Genomic DNA, 23,455 nt, shown 5'->3' on the forward strand with positions numbered 1-23,455 from the left:
AAGTCACTTGAAGCTTAGAGCAAAGGTACTAGCCAAAAGTCTGCAAAAACAAAACAATTGATAAAATAACAGTTTTGTTCTATTGGCTGAAATAATGCAATCAACAGTAACAATTTCAATGGCAGTGGATGACTATCGGCTAGTCTTATAGCCCAACTGTAACAGTTGAGGCTAACAATTATCAACACATGCATAAAAAAAGGGTCTTTGACAGAATTTCAAACGGATATGATTGCAAAACATAGCATATTGAGGAAATTCTATAAGTTGGAGTTTTGACAATGGCGAAGCATTGTATTTGTTAAATCAAAAAATAAGTTATCGGGAATATTACTTTCGAGATTATAGGTTACCTGTTACATATCATTCCAATTTTTTTTCAATACTGGTATTACAGATTTTTTATTGAAATCAAATTCCGCAGAGCACAGTTGTTTGAGGTCGTTTTTCAAGTTCAAATCATGGTAACTACAAAACACTGCATTTTGCTAAAGCAAGACGGAGGCCAACTTGTCTAGAAATGGATATCCGAGATTCTAACTTCAATTTTGATCAAATATTTTTTTAATATTACGGATATCTTAATGAAATAAGTCGGAGTTTTGACAGCTGCGAAACACTGTATTATGTTGCATCAAGATAAAACTTGCCAGGAAATTTACTCCCGGAATTCTATCTATTGCATTTTGTTCCAATCATTCTAATAGCGGTATTACGGATTTTTAATCGAAACTAAATTCAAAATATCAACTTGATAAGTTTAAACATCTGCAGAGAGCATTATTTTTGACCGTTAGCGAGTTCCTGCGAATTTTCTGCTCCGGAATTTTCACCATTCTTTTTGTCAGCATCAGCATCAATCTTCAAATTTTCTAGATTATCAGCGGTAGTTTCCACTTCAGACTTATTGGATTTTTTATCATCTTCAACGTCATCTTCATCGGTAGTTGGTTGTTGCTTTGGAAGACTTTTGTTGATTTCAATAGCTTCGTAAAATTGGTCCTTAAATTTACCTGCATTTTCTGAATTCAAAAACTTGATGGCAAGCAGTTCTGACTTCATTTCTTCATCAGAAAACTCTGCGGCTACGCTCCAAACCCACGCCCGATCGCTGCCGCAGTTTGGTGTCAATTTCATGTATTCTTCGATAAAATGATTGGCACACACCTTCAGAGTTTTGTCGCGTCGCATCAGCAACCTCACCTTTTTCGTGATTTTATGTTGTAAGAACCTCACGTTGCCGGTACCGCGTTCTTTCCATTCCGCCGGGTCACATTCTGACGCCCAGCGATATAATTTTGCGCGCATTTGGAACAGGACATCCTCCTCTTCTTCGAGGGTTTTGGTTTCTTGCAAAGGCAAGCTTACGATTGGTTCAAAATGGGGCTCGTGGCTTTCCGCGACAGTAGGAGACGCGGTTTCTATTTTACCCTCACAAGGGACAGTCTCTTCCTTACTTTCAGCCATGCTAAGTCAATAATATTAACCAATCTGGAAGAATCACAGAGCTATTATACAGAACATGTAAGAAGACAATGACTATTCATTCGGAACCGTAGGAATAATTTTTTCAGGTTATTCATCCGGATCGTGACGTAATTATCCAGAATCAGAGATAGAGAGAGAAAGATTTATTGATTTGTACTCCTGCAAACCAGAGATGAGCATGGATTAGGATTAGATTTTGAAAAAACAGGATTTATGAAATTTTATCGGACTTGGATTGGATTAGGATTAGAGATCTTTTTTCTGAACGAATTAGGATTTGGATTGGATTAACCTATTTTCTGGGAGGTTGATATGTCGTGTGGCGAATGGCGACAAACTTGATTCAGATTAGTTATTAATGTGCTTATGGTACACTACACTATGGTGCACTCGATGCCAATGAACATGAGAGGTGCAGCCCTATGCTAAGTTATCTTAAATCTAGACAATCATTGGCTGTGAAAGAAAAATTTCCAATTCCTATCTTGCATAATTTAGCATTTTTTTCTGAATTTCGAAATTGGAATCGGATTAGGATTGTACATGGACTTGAATATACAAAAGTTCTGGATTAGGATTCGGATTAGGATTTGAAGCTTCGGATTTGGATTGGATTAGGACATAGAAATTCCAGATCCGCTCATCTGTGCTGCAAACCAGCTTGATTATCAGTAATTAATAATTTTATACACACTGGGCGTCACCACTCACCAAATACCTTTGTAACCATCAATTCACATGCCGATGAGATGCACGAATGGTCATTCAATTTTTCGTCGCACTCATAATTCACTAAGTTTTCCGCGGCGGTCCGCTTACCACCTATCCAGATTTATATTCTATGTAAATATCCCACCATTTTCACAACAGGGCTGATGTACGAAATACTTGCATATCGTTTTCCGCGGTTTCCGCATTTTAGAGCTGCTCTGCGCAAAGCTGCAAAGGTCAATAACCGAATGTGCCGCATCCGCAGCGTTTTACGAGTCATGAATTTTTGCGCGAATCTGTTGTTAATGCGATTTGTGGTTCATTTTTTGCAGTTCCCGCTTTTCAGGGTTATAAGGATGCCCCAAAATGTAGCGGTAACAATGCGGCATTGACGCAGCAGACGCACGTGCGGTTATTTGATCCTGACTAACTTATCAGTGGCACATATATGAACGAATGACGTTTTAAGGTTTTATCAGGGTTGTAACAAAGTCAAAAGGTTCCGAGTCACAAGTTAATTCACTTTTGTGGTTTTGACTCAAGTCAAGTCAATATATAGTCATATTTCAACACTGAGTCAAGTCCGATTCCAAGTTAGGGATCAAATGCTAGAGTTCGTGTTCACTGTCAGGTTCAATTTGGGTGATACCATTTTTCCAACTGTTTACTAATTCAAACAGACAAAAGACAGTTTCTGAGCATATTTTTCAATTGTATGGCCTCCTATATGATACACAAAACTTGAAAATCAAGTTATGTAGAACGTTGTGAGTCATATGACTTGCTTGAGTCATGTGCATTGTGAAATGACTCGAATTCATGTCGAGTCAATACATAGGGTGATTCTAGTCAGTCAATTTATATATAAGAATATGACTGAAGTCAAGTCATAAAAAAGTTGAGTCGAGTCAATACACACAAAGTGACTCAAATCAAGTGGGGTCAACGTAAAATTGCGACTAGGTTTGAGTCATGAATCGAGTCATTACAATCCCGCGCTATATCATTATTATGACTTTGGATTTTTTGTCATAAACAGAGGCTTTTACAACAATGATACACGTTTGATCGTAAAATTAGTTATAGTATCTGTGTGAATGACCTACTGGACCATGGCGTCGAGTGCAGCAACAGTTTTCGTGCGACATATGCCAAACTTTCACAAGGTTTTAGATCCCCATCGATCAGTATTGGGTGAGTTTACTTGATTCTGATGACACTGACCATGTAGTCTATCGTAGTTATTTTTTATATATGATCATGATCATCGTGGATAATTGTAGGAAGATCTTAATTTTGACTCCATTGAGAATTATCACTGGTGTTTAGACATTTTGTTTTCAGTTTGTTTTGCGTTTTGAATCCTTGAACAGATTTGTACAAACTGCCATTTAGTTGGCGATCAACTAACTGTACTGGATATTTGAGTGGGCCTAGCAAATTCTATAGTTCTATTTGCGCATTTAAAAATAATTTAGTTGACGAACTAGAGAACATGTGTAGGTGTTTAGCGTGAATCGTGATACCGATGTTCTTATGTGTGATGCTCTTATAGCCCTCAGTCGTCACTACTAAAAGTGGGGTGACCAGGGGTGGGTTTTGGGGGTCGATACCCCTCCCATTTCAAACTCGAAACCTGCCTATTTGAAATGCCTATTCCATCTCCGACACTTCGTGCATCAGAATTGAATCTAGCGGTGTCTTAGTTGTGGAATTTTAAAGGTCGTTCGTTCTAGTTCTAGTTCTAGTTGCGTGTCTTGAAAAGTGAGTAGTTTGTACAAGTCTCATGAAGGTAATTTTTGATCGATTGCAGGACAATACTATTACTGATCTTGATATTCAGGCAATTGGGAATTATCAGTCTAGGGCAAGTTTTTGTTGCAGTTAAATCCATGGAAGTTGCATTTATTTTTGAAAAAAGTTGCAGAAGTTGCATTTTGACCACATTTTGCTCGGTTGACTAAAAAAAGGTCAATTTTCCGGCTCAGCTCCCAAAATACCCGTACAAGCGGGTGTTTCAGTCAAATTTGGCCGTGTATTTCCCCGTAATCGAAAATACTTTCATGAAAAAACGGGAAAATTGCAAAATGTTGCAAAAAGTTCCATGAAAAAAATGGACAAAAGTTGCAAAAAGTTGCACTATAAGATTCCTTCAAACAGCTTAAAACGGCATTCTAAATATCTTATGAGTATTTAGGAAGCTGCCGGAAGCTGTAAAAAAAGTTGCATAAACTTGCCCTAATTATCACTATCATTAGAAATTTTGTCGCGACTTTATAATAGATTTGTTGAGTCCATTGAATTATCTTTTTCAGCAACCTTCATTCGAAATGTCTCCATTGCGCGCTCGCCGTTGACTCAGAAAACGGACTTGTTTCAAAAGAGATTGGAAGAATCATGGAGGAGAAATCCGATTCGTTCGGAGGAAGTTGAGAGACTCGGTAAGACTTACGAGCTGTATTCGATTCGAGTAATGAGAGACGATTTTTTTTCGAGTACTGAAATAATACACTCCTTTCTACTAAGAGTAAATTTATCAAAGGAAATTATAGTTTCAATGCTATATTCCCACGGTGGAAGACTTGAAACCTCCATTGATTACATCTCAGCATACAAGTTACCAGAGGTGGTCACAGTAGTTACCGTCAATACTCAAGTAGAAGTACAAATAGAAATAACGCCGAAATTTCTACTCGAGTAGAAGTGGCGGTTGACAAGTAAGTAAGTAGAAGTACTTCGTTACTGACCACCTCTGCAAGTTACGCAGTAGCCCACAAAGCTACGCATGTTAGTGGAGATGACATATCTGTGAAGTTGTGATCAACCTAGCATTTTCACAAAGGGCAATAAAATAGGTATGGTCAAAGAAATAAAAAATTATATTTAATGTGATGTACAACTGGCAATATTTTCGTCGTGGTCGCACGAAAGCTACATATTTGAATTTTTGACGTCATTGATACTTTTATGAAATTATAATTAGTGATATTCGAATACTCTGCACAAACCTTTAATCTGAACCGCATATGTTACTTCAGGTACCAGCAAAATGGCAAAAAAGAATCGTATGTACGCGCAATTCAACTACATCGAGTGGAGATTCCCAACTAAACAACGGCCAATTGACATATCCTGCACAAGTAATTGATAGAATCCTCTGATTTCGCCTCGAATAAACGAAGATAGTGCTGGTATCAGTAAAATATCAGACATTGGGGCATGTCTGGCCCTATTGAGTGGGCAAACATCAGTTCCTGGGAGAGTTGGACACCTAGATAATTCTAGTTTTTGAATTAGAATAGCAAAATGCAGGCAATCTAATTCTGATGTAATTTGAAAAATGTTTCTTCGCTCTAATCTAATTTGTTTTGAAATTCGAAATGCTTCTATGCTGAAAATGTAGCTTTAATCCAATTTCCTGGCTCTCTCAAAAATGCTACATCAGAACTGTATAATGCGAAAGGAGCCAGGCTTGCCATTGCACAGGCATTTGCTATTCTCATGCTTACGAGAATAAACTCTTGATTTGATATGAACTAAACCTGGTTCAATGTCCAAGTTTTTGTGAATTCTGTAATTCCAATCTAATTTGGAAAAAAATATGTAGCTATTATTCTGATTGTGATCTAATTGATAAAAAAATATGTCGCAATAATTCTAATTCTAGTCTAATTTGAAAAAAAAACTGTGTTGTTATCATTCTAATCTAATGTGGGACAAAAACGTTTGAGCTGTAATTCAAATTCTAGTCTACCAGAATTTGAAAAAAATGTGTAGCTATAATTTTAATTCTCATGCAATTTGTAAAGCTGAAAATTTTCTAGATGTCCAACTTTTGGTTCCAGGGCGTGTCCGACCCCTTTGAGTTCATAGAGATCAGGTCTAGAATATATAGGCACATGCGGTCACAATGGACTTATGTCACTTGCTTGGTCATTATCCGCTATTCAGGAGGAATCATCAAAGAGTACGAAGCCGAATCGGAAATGTTCTCCAATCTCCGTCAGCCACGAAAACTTCTACAAGAAAAAAGAGCTGAATTTTTCAGGTCCGATGAATTTCCAGGAGAGAATGAGAAAAAAAAACTGATTTTGTGTTTACTTCAAATAAACCATTTATCAGAGTTGTCACTAAGTCACAAGATTCCGAGTCAGAAATCAATATTACTTTTACAGTTTTGATCAGTGTCAAGTCGAGTCGTTTCCGAGTCCAAGTCAGGAAGCAAAGGGTCGGGTCCGAGTCCCAGACATAGTTGATATCAAATCAAGTTCATCTCACAAATTTTTTGAGACTCTTCGGTGAAATTGAAGGCCTCGGATTCGTAATATTCTCATGTCGAGTCATTCTACATTTTTAAGAAAATGACTCGAGTTGAGTCGAATCAACGAAAAATCGTGTGACTCAATGTCTAGTCGAGTCATAACTCAAGCCGTTACAACCTTGCTATTTACGTCGGAAACTATTATATGTCAGAATTCTATTTCTTTGCACCGCAGTCATCGAGCCATTAAGAAGAAAGTGAAAAGCTTTCATCGGAAACGTTTCCCAGTCGAAGCGCAAGAAATCTACCTACAAGCTCACGATCTTCTGAATTCAAACAAGTACCGTTTTTCATCTCTGTCTTTTCAGCATGATACTTAGATGATCGTTCTCCAGAGGGGGCTGGGCACAATAATGCGAGCGCTCAAATCTGAATCGAGTATTAATTCTAATGATTTGAGTCGAGGAGTGAGATATGATTTGAATACTGCAATTACATGCTTCTTATCACTAAGAGTTTCATCAAAGACCAAGCGACTTAGTTTTCAACCGCGAGCTATGCAGTTACATTTGTTTTCAGCTGGACATTGTCCAACAAGGAAGCCACGGAGGACCGCCTTCATGGATTGGTGACAGAATTCGCTTATCTTGTGAGTGACGGTGACTAACTGGTATAGGGGGTCTGCAACAATGTAGTAAAGCTGACTGCCCTTGAGTGGACTTACTACCAGAATTGGTCGCTGAACTTGGGATGACTTTTCTGTTCCAAGAAAATGATCGAAGGCCTGGAAACCAAGTCCGTGAATTGGAAGTTTGTGGAATCGATCGAGCCGCCGCGTACCGTTCAAACGCTCATATCACCCATGATGCATGAAGATAATCTTTACGCTCAGGTCACCGTCCGATTCCATACCAGGCAGGTGTGTCGTTTTTGCTGTTATTGCGTCGCGTCTCATTCTCAGAGGCAGATTCGAGAACTGGATATAATTCTACTTGTCTAATTAGACTAATTACTGTGGAATGCCGGTAACCTAATTTCAATGTAAGTTTTGATATGTTTGTGTTCTCTCATTTTCATGGTAATCTCATTTCTGGTTTCCTGGAAACGCTACAGGAGAACTATATGGTGTGGAATGAGCATAGCGTGCTGTAGAGACAGTCGTCATTCGTTTTCACATGTTTCCGAAATCATTACTTTTTACAAGTACTAGAGTGGAAGTTTACTGCATTACATGAATTTGAGCACTTTCAGACCTTGTTTATATCCATTTGATGCAGTTTCAAAAATCGCTACTTTCTACTTGATCTCGAATAGAAATGTAAATTAGTTACCGTATGTATACTATCAGTATATTTTATAATATATTTTAATTTAGCGCATTTCAGACCTTACTTCCTCGCAAAGCAGTTTTCACACGTTTAAGAAATCGATTCTTTCTGCTTATATCGAGTATATATTCGCTGCATTCCTTCTACTAGAGTAGCGACTTGACCACTTTTAGCACCTCTGCCCACTCTGCATTTCCAGATATTATCGCTCCACGACCGATTTGGCCGACTAATGCTGGGGTCACCGACTGAACCCAGAGATCTTCTCGAATTTGTGACCTTTGAACGTCACATCGTCGACCCGTTCGGAAAATGGAGAATCCACGGCAAGAAGTTAGTTCAAAACAAAAACACAGATAACACCGACAAGGTTTGTGGTTTACCATTGAATTATGTACTCGTATTGAAATCTACACGAATATTTTCGGCTGATGCTCGTCAGGAGTAGGCTAATCGTCAGCAAGTAATAGACAATTGAAAAGAAATTTGTGTATAGGTTGATTTACAGAGTTCTTTGGAAATCCCTACTATATTGTTGCCTGATGGATGTCAGCCGAAAATACTCGGGCTCATTTCAATATGAATATACCGTTTCATTGTATATTGAAGTTCTAGACTTGCGAAAAGCTCTTCTGTATGAGTAACAACTCCGACTATATTGACCTCTGCTCATACAGACGATGGTGATCGTGCGAAAGAACCATCTGAAGGCGTCTGCAGAAGAGTGGCATAAGAAGGAGGAGGAGGAATGTTCGTATAAATGGTACCCGACGAGAGAAGTGAGTCGTTGCTGGTGCCGTGATTTTATGAAATCCTTTCTAAGCAATCATGAAGAGGATGGCTACTTGGCTAGTTTTGTTGGGCTCTCAAATTTAATGTTTAATACTGATCCTGGTGTTCATAAGTTATATTAGTTTCATAACTGTCATTAGTGTCATAAGTTTGACCGGTTTGCTTCGATTCGTTAGCTACATTAGTATCATTATCTTCATGGTGCAAAGACATGACCATCCCTGTTGAATCGCGTGAAATTGTGTTTACAGAAAGTGCTAGCCCGCCTAAACCGTCCGTTCACGCGCTACCGTACGAAGAAGCAAAGGCGATCGCTGCGCAAGCACTGGGTGACCAAAGTTCTACACAAGCCAATCATCAGGATGAGAAAAAAGGATTTGCGAAGGGCCGCGCGAAAATCGAAGCGAGTCTACGAAATGCGACAGACGGGCGCGCTGCCGAAACCGCCGCCGTGATGTCGCCTCGTCGGATTGCTTCCGTTGCCATAACGTTCGAGTAGTGGCGTTGTTCGGAAAGGGCGCAGGGTCTTGTAAACATTCGTGAAATATCGTTTTCTATTGCGTTGAAAATAAATGAAGTCGCTTGTGAGGATTGTAAAGTGTCTGCTTAATGTAGGGTCGTTAAACTCCAGATGGTTAAGTTACCCGCCCACGGACTGCACAAGTGAACGTATGGCAACCACACTCTTAGCGATAAGGCAGTGCTGGTTTTTACTCTACTGTTGCACTGGTTATGACATGTAAATGAAATATTACCATCTGGTCAGGGTACTGCAAACCCCAAAATTGCACTTAAAAGTGTTGCGTATCTTACAATCGGAGCGCCACATTACAATGAACAATTGCGGTGGCACGATTGTTCGGTTCGGTTTATTAGCAATTCCTATCAGTTTAATACACCACAAAAATTGAGGTACATTAAAAAGATGACAGTCGAAACGACTTGGAATGGAGTAGTCTTTGAAATCAGACACCCACGTTGGCCTATAGGCGATGCAAAGAGGAGGCATGCGCTGCAAAACTGAATGAAAAGTAAAAAAGATGATATATAGGAAAGCAAGCAACAAAAATTATCTGACATGTCACGGAAGGCGAGATCGATATAGGTCCGTAATCTTAAGGACGGACTAGTATTCATTTAGTAGAAATTCCTTGTATTTACAATCGTTGAGTTATATTTTTCATCTGAACAAGTCACAGACAATGTACAATGCGATGTAATGAACAGATAGGAGGATTTCGAACGACACGCATGCAGTTCATCATCATCATCATCATCATTGGTTTATTAGCAATTTTATCAGTTCAATACACCACAAAAAATGCGATACAATGAATAGACAGGAAGATGTCGAAGCGACAAGGAGTAGGCTAGTCTATGGAATCGGACACCCACCTTGGCCTAGGCGATGTAAAGAGGAGGCATGCACACTGAATGAAAGTAAAGAGGATGGTATAGAAAAAGAAAGCGACAAGAAATAGGGCGGCATGTCATGGGAAGCGAGATCGACAGGTCAGTCGTGGTCCGGTAATCTTGAGGATGGACTGTATTTATTTAGTAGTAATTGCTTGTATTTCGACTTGAATGTGGACATGTTCGTCGACTGTCGGATGGCCGGCGGGATACTGTTCCACACATCAAGTCCGGCATATTTGATGGAGCGATGATCTTTTCGGTCGATCATATGATATTTGAACGACGTGGACGCGCGTGTTGTACTTGTGCGCTTTTGATTCCGAGGTAAATAAGAAGTCATTGAAATAATCGGGGCAACGACCGCAGTGGAACTGATACATAAACTTGGCGATTTCTAGTTTCCGCATATCTTCTATGTTCAGGACGCCGAATCTCTTCGGCAGCGACTTGTTGGATGGGCAGCCAAGCCCCTTTGGGGCCCTAGCTATGATTCGGAGTACTTTATGTTGTATAGTTTTTGCAGTGGCTTGAGTGCAGTTTTACTGGCAGCCAGGGCTTTGGAGCCGGAGCCGGAGCCCGGAGCCGGAGCCCCGGAGCCGTGCATTTTTACCGGAGCTGGAGCCGGAGCCGGAGCTCCACATAAAATTCATCCAGAGCCGGAGCTGGAGCTAGTTATTTGAGGGGGAGCTCCGGCTCCGACGTATTTCATAAGATGCTATCATACGGCATAGTTTAATTCGTTATAAGCATGGCGCAATTTACATGGTGCAGTGTTTAATTCGAGTATTCGATTCGTTTAAACGGGAAAATATTATATTCCGATAAACTAGATCGACACCGTATGGACTGGTAACGAGTGCACCAATATCGAAAGTCAAACCATTGGCCATTTGGTACAAATCGAATTTCTATTGATCAGGTCGTGATGTCCGCCCATATTGCTCTTACTATACAGTTACAGTTGAATACTAATCGCTTATTTAAAGATTGAATTGAGCTGTATGGCTTAATGTTAACGAGTACAGTGCCAGTGTTAAAACGCAGCATCAAAATTTTGATACTGTGCTCAGCAATGAGTTGTAGTAAAGTGCGTTCTAGTACAACTATGAAGTTATCGACAATTGACAAGTATTTATCATGACGTCACAAGCCGACACGGCAGCACCTATGTCTTCGTTGCTGCATCCGATGTTACTGACAGTTGACAGACTTTAGATTACTATAGATAACTAACCTACGGGTAAATTAGTAATCTATATAGACCAGGTTGGCCAACCTTTTCGGCTAAAAGGCCAAATGAAATTGACGAACGAATGCGCTGCCCACTAGCCGCGCCAGGCGCGTAAAAATTTCAAAGTTGATATCATTATTACTCGGGTATATTGCGGGTCGACTGTATAACGCCCGCTGGGCTTAGTTTGCAAGGACAGGACTATTCGGCATCTGGACATATCGATATCGAAGATTTCCTTTAAAATACGACAATTAATTTGTGCCTACATTTCATCGTCGACGATCTTTCTGCGAGCGCAAACGCGAAAAGGCTTTCTCTCGTAATTGCGAATATAGTTAAACCCAATCGGCTAAATCAGGCGTTTTTTCATTTTCAGGAGTGGGTATGCTAAAAAGCAAGAAAGCGTGTGACAATTAAACCCGCGAATCGCAAAAAAATTACTACTCTTTTAGTTTATTGTAATGTACGACGATTTACTAAAAATGTGATTGCGGACCATTGATCTGCCAATGCGTCGGAACTGATATTTTAGTCATCAACATCCCAAGTGTCGCGGCCAGACTAATCATATTTTTGGTTCGCCTTGCAAGTTCACAATATGAGCATATGATCTGAGCAATTCAATTTCGATAATATAACAGCATTTCGATGATATAATGGGAAATTAGCTCGCGGGCTACTCAAAACCGTCTCGCGGCCCACATATAGCCCGCAGGCCGCGGGTTGCCCACCCCTGATATAGACAGACACCTTCGATAGTTTTCAGAGCCGGAGCCGGAGCCGGAGCTGGAGCCGGAGCTGTGGAAATAATGCGGCTCCGGAGCTGGAGCGGAGCTAGTGTATGATAAAAGAAAGCTCCGGAGCCGGAGCTGGAGCAATGCAAATTTACGGCTGCTCCGAAGCCCTGCTGGCAGCCCCCAACAGAGGATGCCATAATGTAACTTCGATTGGATTAAGGATTTAAAGAGTATCAGAAGAACCCATGCTGGCATGAAGCGCCTAAGGCTGTAGAACAGGCCGCACTTCGGTGATAGGGACTGAATATGACTCTTCCGGGACATGTTCGAGTCCAGTAAAACCCCGAGATATTTGGCATTATCTGTGTTGGAAACGGGCTGACCAGTGATATTAACGGTTAGATTATTTTTTGAATTTACTGTCAGCAATTGCGATTTCGAGGCGTTTATGCAAAGGTTGTTCTGGGCCGTCCACTCATGGACTTTGGGCATTTGGTCAATTGCGATCCTTTTAATCTGATATCCACCTCGGCCTAGAGTGCCCGATGTCACAGCTCTTTTTGATGCTGATCGTTTTGAAGCCGCGGCCCTTTATACTAGTTCTTTCCATTCCTTTGAGTGCTTTCTTTCGTTGGGTCTTTATCTTGACTTTCTTGTCGCCGTATGAACGGCGACGGCGGGGGAAGAGGAGCCCAGAGTCCGACGGGAATCCAAGTCGGGCTGATTGACAGGCGCTTATAGTCACCACTACGCTATGCACCCCGCTTTTTTCGACTTGAATGTGGACATGCTTGTCGACTGTCGGATAGCCGGCGGGATATGCCTATAGGCGTACTGTTCCACACTTTAGGTCCGGCGTATTTGATAAAGCGGTGCTCTTTTCGGTCGATCATGACAACTGGACGACGCGACGCGCGTGTGTCGTAGCCTACGCTTTAGATTCCGAGGTAAAGAAGTCCTTGAAATATTCAGGGCACCGATACCGATCTCTAGCTATAACTGGTTTCCCGACCATATATGCCAGAGATATATAGAACTAGAATGTTGCGCATCTATCCCCCATCCGTTAGTTATCATAATATCGCGTATAACAGTATATGTAATCACGTAATATATGAGCAATGGGCCTTTTCGACAATCTTACATCGATGGTTGTCACTTTTGTCAATGGTATTCAAGGTTCGCCGTTTCACTGTTAATCAGGACCGTAGCTGCAGCACTCAAACTCTCCAATTAGCAGGGGCGAGCTCGAAGGAGGCCCAAAATAATTTCGTGAATTAAAATAAATTATAGTTTTTTCTTTTCAAATTTATGCCACTTTTATAACAAATTTTGGCGCTACGCGCGATTTCAAGCTGTCAACTATGTTCAATTCAATTTATTCTAATAATTTCATCATTTCAATACACCACAAGTCAGCGATACCATGAAAGATAGAAAGGTGTCAAACTATAGATAACTAACCTCCTTAGGTTATAGTTATCTATAGTCAAACGACTTGGAGTAGTCTTCGATACCAGATACCCCCGTGGACTAGGTGATATCAGAAAGGATGACATGCACACTGCATGAAAAGTAAAGGAAGATAGTATCAAAGGACATGCAGGTGATAAAAAAACTGGCATCGTGTCGGAAGGCGACATCGATATATGTCATATCGATCGCTACGCGTCGAAAGTTCGGATCGGGATCCGACGCAGCTCGCTCTGATCAGAAACCACATAGGCTACCTAAACTTTATCGGAGTTACATATCTCCTAGGCCCAGGTGGACGTCTGATTTCAAAGACTGCTCTAAGTCGTTTCGACACTTTCCTACCTTTTCATTGTATCGCAATCTTGTGGTGTTTTTGAAAGGATAAAATTAGAATATACCCAACTGGAGTAGGTGAATTCTGAACACAAACAGTCAAACACCTTGGCAATAATGATACAAAACGTTTTCCGCAGGTAGGTGAGATTATTGCCAGCATCTCTCTACTGTAATACCCGTCACAGCGAAACGAGTCAATCGGTCAAACAATATATCTTTTCCATGTATATTTCAGACTTTACCTTGTCTGTTTTGCCGCTTTCCAATACGATCGTTTGACGTATCGTATATGACTATGCCAGTGTGCTGTGCTCAAGTCGCAAATTTGCAGTCGGAACGTTAGCTGTTTTCATACGCTCAAACCGTCACGTCCTACTCGGACGACATAAAATGACTGACGGGTCATATCTGGTCCAAGGGGTTGTCACTACTGCGCAGGCCTACAGGTTCATACTTGAAACATTTACAACGGCGATTTCAAAACCTTCCACGACGCCCATCAAATCTTTTCAGAGAGCCGTGAATAATTTATCAACACCACGTCTAATCCACCATAACAAAAAAAATATAAAAGCAATAAGCTACCAGTTGGTCTAGACTTTGTTTTATGAATCAATAACATTAATATTTTAAAATTTGCCAACTGCTAAAAGAGGGAAGTATGTTTAAAGTTATATTAAGCTTGGCTATTGCACCATCATGTTTCTTGTGTGTTGTTATATCATTTTATCATTTTGACTTCCAATTACTGTTTTAAAATTATACTAAAATAACGGTTCCTAATTTTTTTCAAAAGATCGAAAAATCGGCAAGTTATCGAATTCTCAAAATTTTCAAAGAGGCCTAGGTATGAGAAAGGTGGGGAAACTCTCGTTTGCAAGATCACGCTCGATAAATTGGTGCACCATATATTTTATAACGTCGTTTGTGATGAGAACTTTCAATTGGTGTTATTCACGTAACTGACGGAGACATTGTGGATTGTGATAGGCTTCCAGTGCGCCTTGCCAGTCAAATTATAGCTAGTTGCGAACGGTTTTCAATGGTCTCCCAACTGTTACGGGTTGACACGTCTGCGTTTCATGGGCGTGACCATCCTCTACTGCGTGGCGAGCCCAGTTCACGGCTGATCCGTAGTCAAGGCGTCGTCAGCCCCCCATTTCGCCAACCGATGCCACCTCGCCTGTGGCTTGTTGCTAAGAAGGTCCACCCAGTGGTCATATTCATCTCCGGTGGCGTGCTGGCCGATTTCAAGATAACCGATCGTCTCTTTGCGCGATCCGCGTTGAATTTTCACTCTGAAGAGAACAGATATGACCTTGAGCATGTCTGAAATAGGAGGGTTAAAAGGGAACAGCGCAATAGTCAAAGCTATACAACTATCGAAAATTTTCAGCCTTTCCAGATTATATTATAAGTATATAATAGCAGCGACCCAGTTTTTTCTTCTTCAAATTTGGTTAGAATAAGAATCGCAAAAAACTTGGAAATTGAATTAAATTTCAAATGAGAAAGAAATACAATAAAGATCAAGTTCACTTCATATCAAATCAGAATTAATTCTTACAAGAATGAGAATGGCCAATGTCCAAAACACCGAGCTTGGACTCGTTTCGTACGATACACTTCAGTAGGCTTTTCAAGTAAGCCAGAAGTGAGATCTAGTACAAGTCCGTCTGCGTTGGCAACCAAAACGTTTTTAACAATTTCCACTTCAATTTGACCACACGTGGTATTTAGACCGCAGTGTCATATAAGGGATCAAGATACAAACCCTGAATCGTGAACGATGTAAAGTTGAATCTCAATTTGAGGTAGAACATCAAGCGGAATAGCAAAGTTGATCGCTTGGTTATAGATAGGATTCGACGTCTTGCGCTTTGTAGATGTTTTCTTCTTTTTGAGGAGGTTGCCGTCGTGCAGAATCGCAACCCGGATGTAGGGATCTGCACGAGATGCCAGCTTTGTTAGATTCGGGTTCATGTACAGAGGTACAAACGAACTAGTAAGAGATAGCGTAGTGGTATAATCCACAGCTACAACATCAAAGGTTTGTGGGTTCGAGTCCGACCGAGTGTTGGAGGTTTATCTAGGCTTCTTATCGCCATCTCATCCGTGTAAGCGGTGTCTTACAAGCCTAGAAGTGAGCCGTGCTGCAAGTCAGCAGCTACGGAATTGAAATGAAGAACATTGGCTTGGTGTGAATGACAATACGAGTCGACAAACACCATGAATACAACAAACAAAGAAACTTCAGCATACAAAAGTATAATACATTCAAATTGAAATAAACCCGAATATTCTCGGGGTAAGATAATGGTTCGGGCTGTCTCACGTGATTATTATGAAGATTAAACTCTTTCCCAAAAATTACTTCCTACTTTTCGAATCTAAATTGTAAAAAAGGCGTAGTTTTAACCCTAAAAACTGTCAAGTAGAAGTAGAAGTATATATTCTGAAAACAGAAGAACTTGAGCAAGTAAAACAAGCAGCAAAACATACTTGAGTACTCAAAATAAGTGGAAACACTTCGTCTCTGGCCAATTCTGCTCGTGGAACCTGGTGACATCACTCACCTGGTAGCTTGCTCTCCTCCCCGTCGCTGATTTGTTGTAAATTTCTAGCTTTTAGGAGGACGACCGTGAGTTTCTCAGCGCTCGGTAGATAACCGAGTCGAAGAAGAAGATCTCCGTGATTGACTTGCATCTGGAACAGGAGCCGCGTATATATGGTAACTTATAAACAGGACTGTTATTTTGTGAATTGGAAAAATATATCGAAAATTCTGCCACATTTTGCCATAAAAAAAAACTCTTTGGCAAGATTTTGGAGTACCAAAAAGTCGAAATTTATTGTGGTACACCGAGAGATAGTCTGCTAAATTTTCTAAGTCATTCATTGAAATTTATGTCTATTCGGAACAGCACAAGATTGCGATTTAATGAAAATGATAGGAACCGTGGGTCCTTATGAGCGACAAGAATGTACGCAGCAACAGTTGTTTTTGGATAATCATTTTAAACTAACACCATCATTTTGATAAATACTCAAAAAGCAATTGCCCTACTTTTAAACATATGCCTATATAATTGTATATGGTGGTTTAACTCAATACAACCAAATACTCAACTAAACGCATAATTGTACTTATATTTTGATTGCCTTATCACAGCCAAATACTCCAATAAATACATAATTGTGGAATTCCTACCTCGGACGACTCTGGTCTCGCCATAGTGATTCTTCGCCAAAGGTCTATCTTGCCCTGACTCAGGTCGATCTCGGCTAGTCTCTGATGGACGTACCCCAGAAGCTCGTCGCGAGACGTTTGTTCGAACACAAAGAAACCGAGCTGAGAATGGAGGATTCGCGGACATATTGGAAGCAGTTCGATTCCATATGAAACTGGAGAGTTACGCGGTGCATCCCCCGATTCATATAGGCTGTTCGGCAAGATATCGTAATGGTGAAGCGTCAGGCTTCTTGATCGGTAGGTCGTGGATTCATTCCCCGGTCGGGTCAGACCAAAGCCTTGATTAGTAACACTGGTATCCATGACTTCTCTGCTTGGCGCACATGCACTACTGGGATAGCATGGAAGGGTGGTGCCAGACCTAGAAAGCCTTACAAGGCTGTCCAGCGACATATGCATATCATGCACTCGATGGTATGCATATGTACACCGATCGTGCGTATGTTTAGCATGGACTGGTGTATATGCCACAAAAAATATCAAGGACAAAATGAAAAAAATAAACTATGCGTACTTTCTTGTCGGAAATTATTGATATACTCAGACATTTGATAAACTCCACCAAAAAAGGACAATAATATAATTCTAGTTTTTGTTAGACTGCGTAGTGCCGGTAAACTTATTATGATCAAATTTGTGAAATGTTTTTATGCTCTCATTTCGATTTTAATTTAATTTAGGGTTTTCTTGAAAATGATACCGCAGAACTGTATCGTGCGAAGCGAGCCAAGCTTGGTGTACAGACATTCGCCATTATCATGCTTATGATAATAAACACTGATTTCATATGCACGGTATTTTTGTTGATTTTTTTTTAATGTGGAATTTCATTCAATTTCCAAGTTGTTTCGAATTCATTGATTCTAATGCTAATCTAACGTGGAAGAGCTGAAAATTTTCAACAGTAGTCCACTCTGAACGCCACAGTTTGAACACAATACGCTATAGTGTGTTGAACATTTCTATGAGGACATTGCTTCGCGAGATTCATCGGCTAAATTGTATTAAATTTTTTTTTTCTGTAGCAGCCACTATGGAACTCCAGTGTTGAGGAAACTGTTGGTAGGGCTGGAAAATTCTAGTACCTGAGTAATTCGATTCTGAATCTTCGTGGCAAGGAGCGTATAAATTCAGTACTCAAAAATCATTTCTTACTCCTCGACCGGAATAAGTAGAACGAATAATCGATTCAATATTATAGTACTCGAAGCCACTGACTTCTATCGTGGCCCGCTCGAGCTCTGTCCGAGAAATGTTGAAGCTGAACATCTCGTTGAAGTTGGGATCGAAAGACCTTTTTGCTTTGGTTTTCTTCTCCACGTTTCCGGGCTTCACTGATACGGTGCAGTAGACATCGCTCGGACCTTTCATATTAAAGATATTTAGACTCTTATGGTAATATTGTTGTGGACTCGGATAGCTTGGACAGACAACTCTTGTTGACAAAGTAGACCAGGGGTTCGTTAAATTGGAGTTCATGGACCTCTTGGATGTCCAAGGACTATAATTGTGTTCCGTGATAGAGCAATGTTGAAAGTGCAGCTATAAACCATAACAGTACATAGTCCTTATATGCCCATTCTATTTCTATTTTCAGTGCTCACCATTGGCCAAAATAGCGACATTGACAATGTTTCTATGCTCTAATTTTCATTCTAATCTAATTTCCGGTATTCCTGAAGATGCTACAGGACAACTGTATCGATCCAAGCTTGCTGTGTAAAAATTTGTCATTTACGTTCTTATGGATATGAACTGAACTCTGATTTGACATCAACTGGACTTGGTTTTTGTTGTAATTCTTTCTGATTCGGAAATTAATTCAATTTACAAGATCTTGCGAATTCAGTAATTCTAATTCCAGCCCGATTTGAAAATATGTGTCGCTATCATTCCAATATTAATCTAATTTTGGAAAGCTGAAATATTCTAGTTGTCCAAATCTGTTGTGGGCAAGAATAAACTTTGTCTAAACGGATTTAGCGACAACAAAACTAATACGCGCGTTTGATCAAACTCCGGGAGTTATACAACGTGATACCAAAAATTTCTCATATAACCCACGTGAACCTAGAGAAAACTTGGTTTCAAAGAAACTTTACACCCAAAATTCAATAATATCGCCAATATCTCTTAACAAGAGGATTCTAGTCACCCGCGTCAGCGCTTAAACGCAAATGCTTGGCTTCCATGACGCGTATCTTCAGAATTGTGCACTCCTCGTCAAATTCGACCGAGAAGATGACTTGCGGAGGCCGCTTTCCAGTGGACGAAGTCGAGCTCTGAACGAAAAAGACATTTTTGACATGAAACCATGAACTGTTTTTCCTTCGTTGCCTATTGTTTCGTTCGCTCGTAAACATATAATAAATTACTGTTTACATTTGCATCCGCACATATCTCAAAAGAGTGATACTGAAAAATTTGGTGACTTCAAATTGACACGAAACCGCCAAATCTGAGATGACTCGACTTGACTCCTGTCACGTTGCCAATTTGCGTGACTTGGCTTGAAATGGGTGAAGTGATTCGACTCAGTCGAAATACGCATTGACTCGAAATGACTTGCGACTTGCAAGTAGTAACATATATGCGATAAGTTACAGTTAGGCCTAATTCATGCCGAAAATTGATGTGCGGGTGGATGGCGGTATTCTGATCCTAGTCTATTTTGTAAATTGTTTTTGTGCCCTAATTTTACTCTAATCTCATATCTGGTTTTCCTGAAAATGCTATAGCACGAAACCAGCCATATTTGCCATATTTGCATATTTGCCATTCTCCTACTTCAGAGAATGAACTCTGGATTGATATGGACTGAACTGGAATTTTTGTGGTGGGCCGACTTCTTTCTAATTCGGAAATGAATTCAATTTCCAAGTTTTTAACGAAATCGTTCATTCTAATTCTAATATAATTTAGAGAAGCTGAAAATTTCCTAGGTGTCCAACTGTGGCGCGTGATTCTACGAACCAAATGTTCGCAAAGCGGCATGTCGGATCGCTATCGTGATGAAATCTTATTGTCGTGAATCTGATTTCCTCGGTCTCATTTTTGTATGCTTATTGACCATTGTCCTTTTCCTTTACAAAATCTTTTACTGGGATGCAAAAGATCATCACGTGATAAGCACCTAAGTTTTTCTTTAATAAACGACAACAATATCGGATTGAAAAGAGCTGAATAAAAGCATAATTATCATAGTAAGTATTTACTTTTTCTTCGTAGTCCGCTGAATACATCCTCGGGTCGAAATCTTCTGGATTCAAAGGCCTATACATCGATGGCTTGCCCGACGAATCTGCTGAAAGAAACACAGATTCGTAACACTCCGGAGTAGCCTACTACAGCTTTTCAACCTACGGATAGATGCTCATCACTACGTGACTCCAAGACTATAGGTAACTAAATGTCGAAATATGGGGCTACGCTATAGATCACTGTTATGTATTTTCGGCATCGGTGCGACAGTAGTTCATGACCACGTTTAATCGATTTTCGCTCGTTTCGCAAGTTATAATACCACAATATCTGTTTCCGAATCTATCGGTAAACAGTACCCGTACCGATAACCATCCCATTATACCCGACCATGTAGTAAAGTGTTTCGCATCTATCCTTAGGTTAGTTATCTTTGGCAGAACCAACCTTCTTCTCCATCGAGTTCTCTTGAGGTGAACTGCTGTCCTGGTACAGCGGTCTGGACAAAGTTGGTTGTCACTTCTGGATAATTCGCTATCATTTCGGACCTGAAAATATCAACTATCACTTTCTGTTGGAAAGCAAAGCTTAAATAAATGTAGATCTGTGCAAACAACCTATCCAGATAGTTGACGGTCAGCCAACCACTGTTTTTTTACCATGTCTAGTTGCGGATTTTCACAAAAGTTGTTCTAGTTGAGATTTGTAATAACAATTAGTTTTCGAACAACTAGAAAACGCGTGTCGTCGTTTGTCGCGAATCGTTATACCGCTGTCCTGTTGTGTGATGTTCTTGCAGCCATTGCTAAGTTCTAATTCTAGTTCTACTCCTAGTTTGAGTCTTGAAAAGTGAATAGTTATAGTTTAAGTTGCGAGTTTAGAAAAGTAAATAGTCCTATATAGTTCTATAGTTGCGAGTTTTGAAAAGTGAGTCCGAGTAGTTCTAGCTCTAGATCTAATTGCGTATTTTGAAAAGTGAGTAATTCTATTTCTAGTTGCGCATTTTGTAAAGTGAATATAGTTCTAGTTCCATTTATAGTTGCAAGTTTTGATAATTGAGTTGGAGTAGTTTCTAGTTCTAGTTCTATTTGCACATTTTGAAAATCCAATAGTTTGTACAATTCTTTACCCTGCTGCAGTAGATCGATACTTGAAGGCGTATTTGTCGAACAACTTTGCGCACACCTCGTCTTCATTCTTCTTTCTTCGGTAATAATAAATGAAACCCAGAAATAATAAAACTGCTATTATGACGACGACTACGATCGCCGCTATCAACCCGGGTGGGAGAGTCATAATAGCAGTAGCGATCTAGCACACGAGCGACTGGTTGGTGTGCATCGTCACGCAGCAGGGTACGGACTACGGGCGAACATAAAATTATATCTAAACACAAAGCACAAACACAATGAGTGATGTAAACCAATTTTCAAGTGATCGCCGCGCTATAAAATCGAGATGTAGCCTATCGTTTCGATTGTCCTGGCTTGCCGAACCTGCTATCTACAGGTAATTCTAATTGTCGGATTAGTTAGAGCTGTAGAGCTGTATTGCGTGAAGCGAGCTGAGCTCGATGTACAGACAATTACGATCCTCGTGTTTACGAGAATCAACTCTGGTTTGATATGAACTGAACGTGATTTTCGTTGTAGGCCTACACCTTTCTAACTCGGATTTGAATTCAGTTTCCAAGTCATTGCGTATTCAGTAGTTCTAATTCTAATCTTGTGTAGCGATAGTTCCAATTCTAAATAAACTTGGAAAAGCCGAACAATTTCTAGTTGTCAAACCCTGATCAAAAGTAGGGCGGTTGGCCCAGTGACCATTTCTTGTCTAGCGCAAAAGTCCGGTGGTAACATAACAATAGAATACAAGTAAAAGTTTGCTACAGCCATGTATTCATCACAACGCGGCCCGCGCTTCAGTACAAAACAGGATTTCCTCATTCCTGGCAAATGCAGGCTTGACAAAATCCAGGTTATTGTTCGTCGAATACGGCTTCCTGGTGGGCGACGGAAGCAAAACAATAATGTGTTTTGAAATATGTGCAGATTCAAATCGATGGACAGCAGACTACTAGATTATTCTATACATCTAAGTCTAATTACACTACTTAGAGTAAGTGTGCTGGTAATCTAATACTAATCTAATTAGTGAAATGTTTCTTTAGGCTGTCTAATTCTAAGCTAGTTTCTGGCTTTCCTGAAAATGCCACATGAAAACTGTATAGTGCGAAACGAGCAAGGTTGATAAACAAACATTTGCCATTCTCGCACTTACGAGCATGAGCTCTGATTTGATATGAACTGCATGCACTTGATTGTTGCAGTATTTCTTTCTCCGAACCTCAATTTGACATATACCTTGCTTATCGACACATTCATTTTTATCAGTTGTTTTTTTGTTAAATCCGATATTACTTTCCATCCAGTACGTACAATGTACATGCCTCTTTAGATCGCCCAGGCCCATGTGGGTGTCTATTTGCAAAGACTACTTCAAGTCGTTTCGACACCATCCTATCTGTTGATTGTATCGAAGTCTTGAGGTGATTTGAAATGAGATTATTATTATTAACTCATACTGATAGGTATAAGTCGAAATTTCTGATGGTAATCTAATTTGTAAAAAAAAGACGCGGTGTATAGATATCATTCTAATTCTAATCTAACAGTGAAACGCGGGGCATTTTCAAACTGTCCGATAGGGGTCTTCAAAAATGACTTTTTTTCTCAAATTGTACTGGCTACTTGATAAAACTGTTAGGTTACCTAATTTAAGCCTGCACACCAAATTTGGTTCATTTCCAATCAGTGGAACCCGAGTTATTGGCGTCAAAAAATTTGGATTTGGATAAAATAGTATTTGAAGAATTGGTCACCGTAAATGCAATTCCATTGATAATCGAAATTTTTGGGCGGCGATAACTCCGCTTCCACTGGTTGGAATTGAGCCAAATTTGGTGAACATCGTTTCTATAGACAACCTAACACTTTCATGGGGTGAACAGAAAATTTTGAAATTTTTGCTAATTTATATTTATATAATAAATAGAAACTTCGTTCTCCTGTAGCAATGCGGCTACTGGCTGGAATTGAACCAAATTTGGTGTGTAGGCTTACATTAGGTAACCTAACAATTTTATAAAGTAGCCAGTACAATTTGAGAAAGAAAGTCATTTTTGAAGACCGGCCCCTACTGTCCATTGTCCAACTATGATAC

At 40.0% G+C, this 23,455-nt stretch overlaps 3 protein-coding genes across 5 annotated transcripts; 1 reads left to right on the forward strand and 2 right to left on the reverse strand.

The window, feature by feature from the left end:
• Positions 1-39: 39 nt before the first annotated feature.
• On the reverse strand, positions 40-1,555 carry LOC145432852 (ran-specific GTPase-activating protein-like). The gene has a single exon (XM_080309664.1). It carries the CDS (start codon positions 1,465-1,467, stop codon positions 781-783), a length of 687 nt encoding a protein of 228 aa, XP_080165790.1. The 5' UTR covers positions 1,468-1,555; the 3' UTR covers positions 40-780.
• A 1,501-nt stretch (positions 1,556-3,056) lies between these two features.
• LOC145432850 (uncharacterized) lies at positions 3,057-9,178 on the forward strand. Of its 2 annotated transcripts, XM_080309661.1 has the most exons (10): positions 3,064-3,393; positions 4,515-4,640; positions 5,238-5,339; positions 6,151-6,247; positions 6,696-6,800; positions 7,040-7,109; positions 7,230-7,379; positions 7,988-8,158; positions 8,466-8,567; positions 8,832-9,178. In XM_080309661.1, the coding sequence occupies exons 1-10, from the start codon at positions 3,297-3,299 to the stop codon at positions 9,033-9,035; spliced, it is 1,224 nt and encodes a 407-aa protein (XP_080165787.1). In that variant the 5' UTR covers positions 3,064-3,296; the 3' UTR covers positions 9,036-9,178. The 2 variants fall into 2 exon arrangements, with proteins under 2 accessions (XP_080165788.1, XP_080165787.1); XM_080309662.1 differs by lacking the exon at positions 5,238-5,339 and having other exon boundaries at positions 3,057-3,393.
• Positions 9,179-14,671: 5,493 nt separating this feature from the next.
• On the reverse strand, positions 14,672-21,883 carry LOC145432849 (synaptotagmin-B-like). 2 transcript variants are annotated; one of them, XM_080309659.1, is made up of 9 exons: positions 21,363-21,883; positions 20,681-20,781; positions 20,248-20,336; positions 19,188-19,314; positions 18,251-18,396; positions 16,991-17,131; positions 16,356-16,485; positions 15,554-15,725; positions 14,672-15,077 (listed from the first exon to the last, which is right to left on the reverse strand). In XM_080309659.1, exons 1-9 carry the CDS (start codon positions 21,527-21,529, stop codon positions 14,900-14,902), a joined length of 1,251 nt encoding a protein of 416 aa, XP_080165785.1. In that variant the 5' UTR covers positions 21,530-21,883; the 3' UTR covers positions 14,672-14,899. The 2 variants fall into 2 exon arrangements, with proteins under 2 accessions (XP_080165785.1, XP_080165786.1); XM_080309660.1 differs by having other exon boundaries at positions 20,248-20,333; positions 21,363-21,882.
• Between the last annotated feature and the right edge of the window lie 1,572 nt (positions 21,884-23,455).

The sequence above is a fragment of the Botryllus schlosseri genome, chromosome 2 (assembly GCF_051294905.1).
Source record: "Botryllus schlosseri isolate E-star chromosome 2, Bs_hap1, whole genome shotgun sequence".
Lineage (NCBI taxonomy): Eukaryota > Metazoa > Chordata > Ascidiacea > Stolidobranchia > Styelidae > Botryllus > Botryllus schlosseri.

Bases quoted from the DNA above. Each gene is read 5' to 3' on its own strand.
- LOC145432849 (XM_080309659.1), bottom strand. From the start codon at position 21,529: ATGACTCTCCCACCCGGGTTGATAGCGGCGATCGTAGTCGTCGTCATA. The intron at 18,397-19,187 runs GTGACTAGAATC...TTAATATGAAAG, and splicing joins GCGTTTAAGCGCTGACGCGG to GTCCGAGCGATGTCTACTGC. The intron at 15,078-15,553 runs GTTTGTATCTTG...TGTTCTCTTCAG, and splicing joins TACATCGTTCACGATTCAGG to AGTGAAAATTCAACGCGGAT.
- LOC145432852 (XM_080309664.1), bottom strand. From the start codon at position 1,467: ATGGCTGAAAGTAAGGAAGAGACTGTCCCTTGTGAGGGTAAAATAGAA.
- LOC145432850 (XM_080309661.1), top strand. From the start codon at position 3,297: ATGACCTACTGGACCATGGCGTCGAGTGCAGCAACAGTTTTCGTGCGA. The intron at 4,641-5,237 runs GTAAGACTTACG...ATGTTACTTCAG, and splicing joins GGAGGAAGTTGAGAGACTCG to GTACCAGCAAAATGGCAAAA. The intron at 8,568-8,831 runs GTGAGTCGTTGC...TTGTGTTTACAG, and splicing joins AATGGTACCCGACGAGAGAA to AAAGTGCTAGCCCGCCTAAA.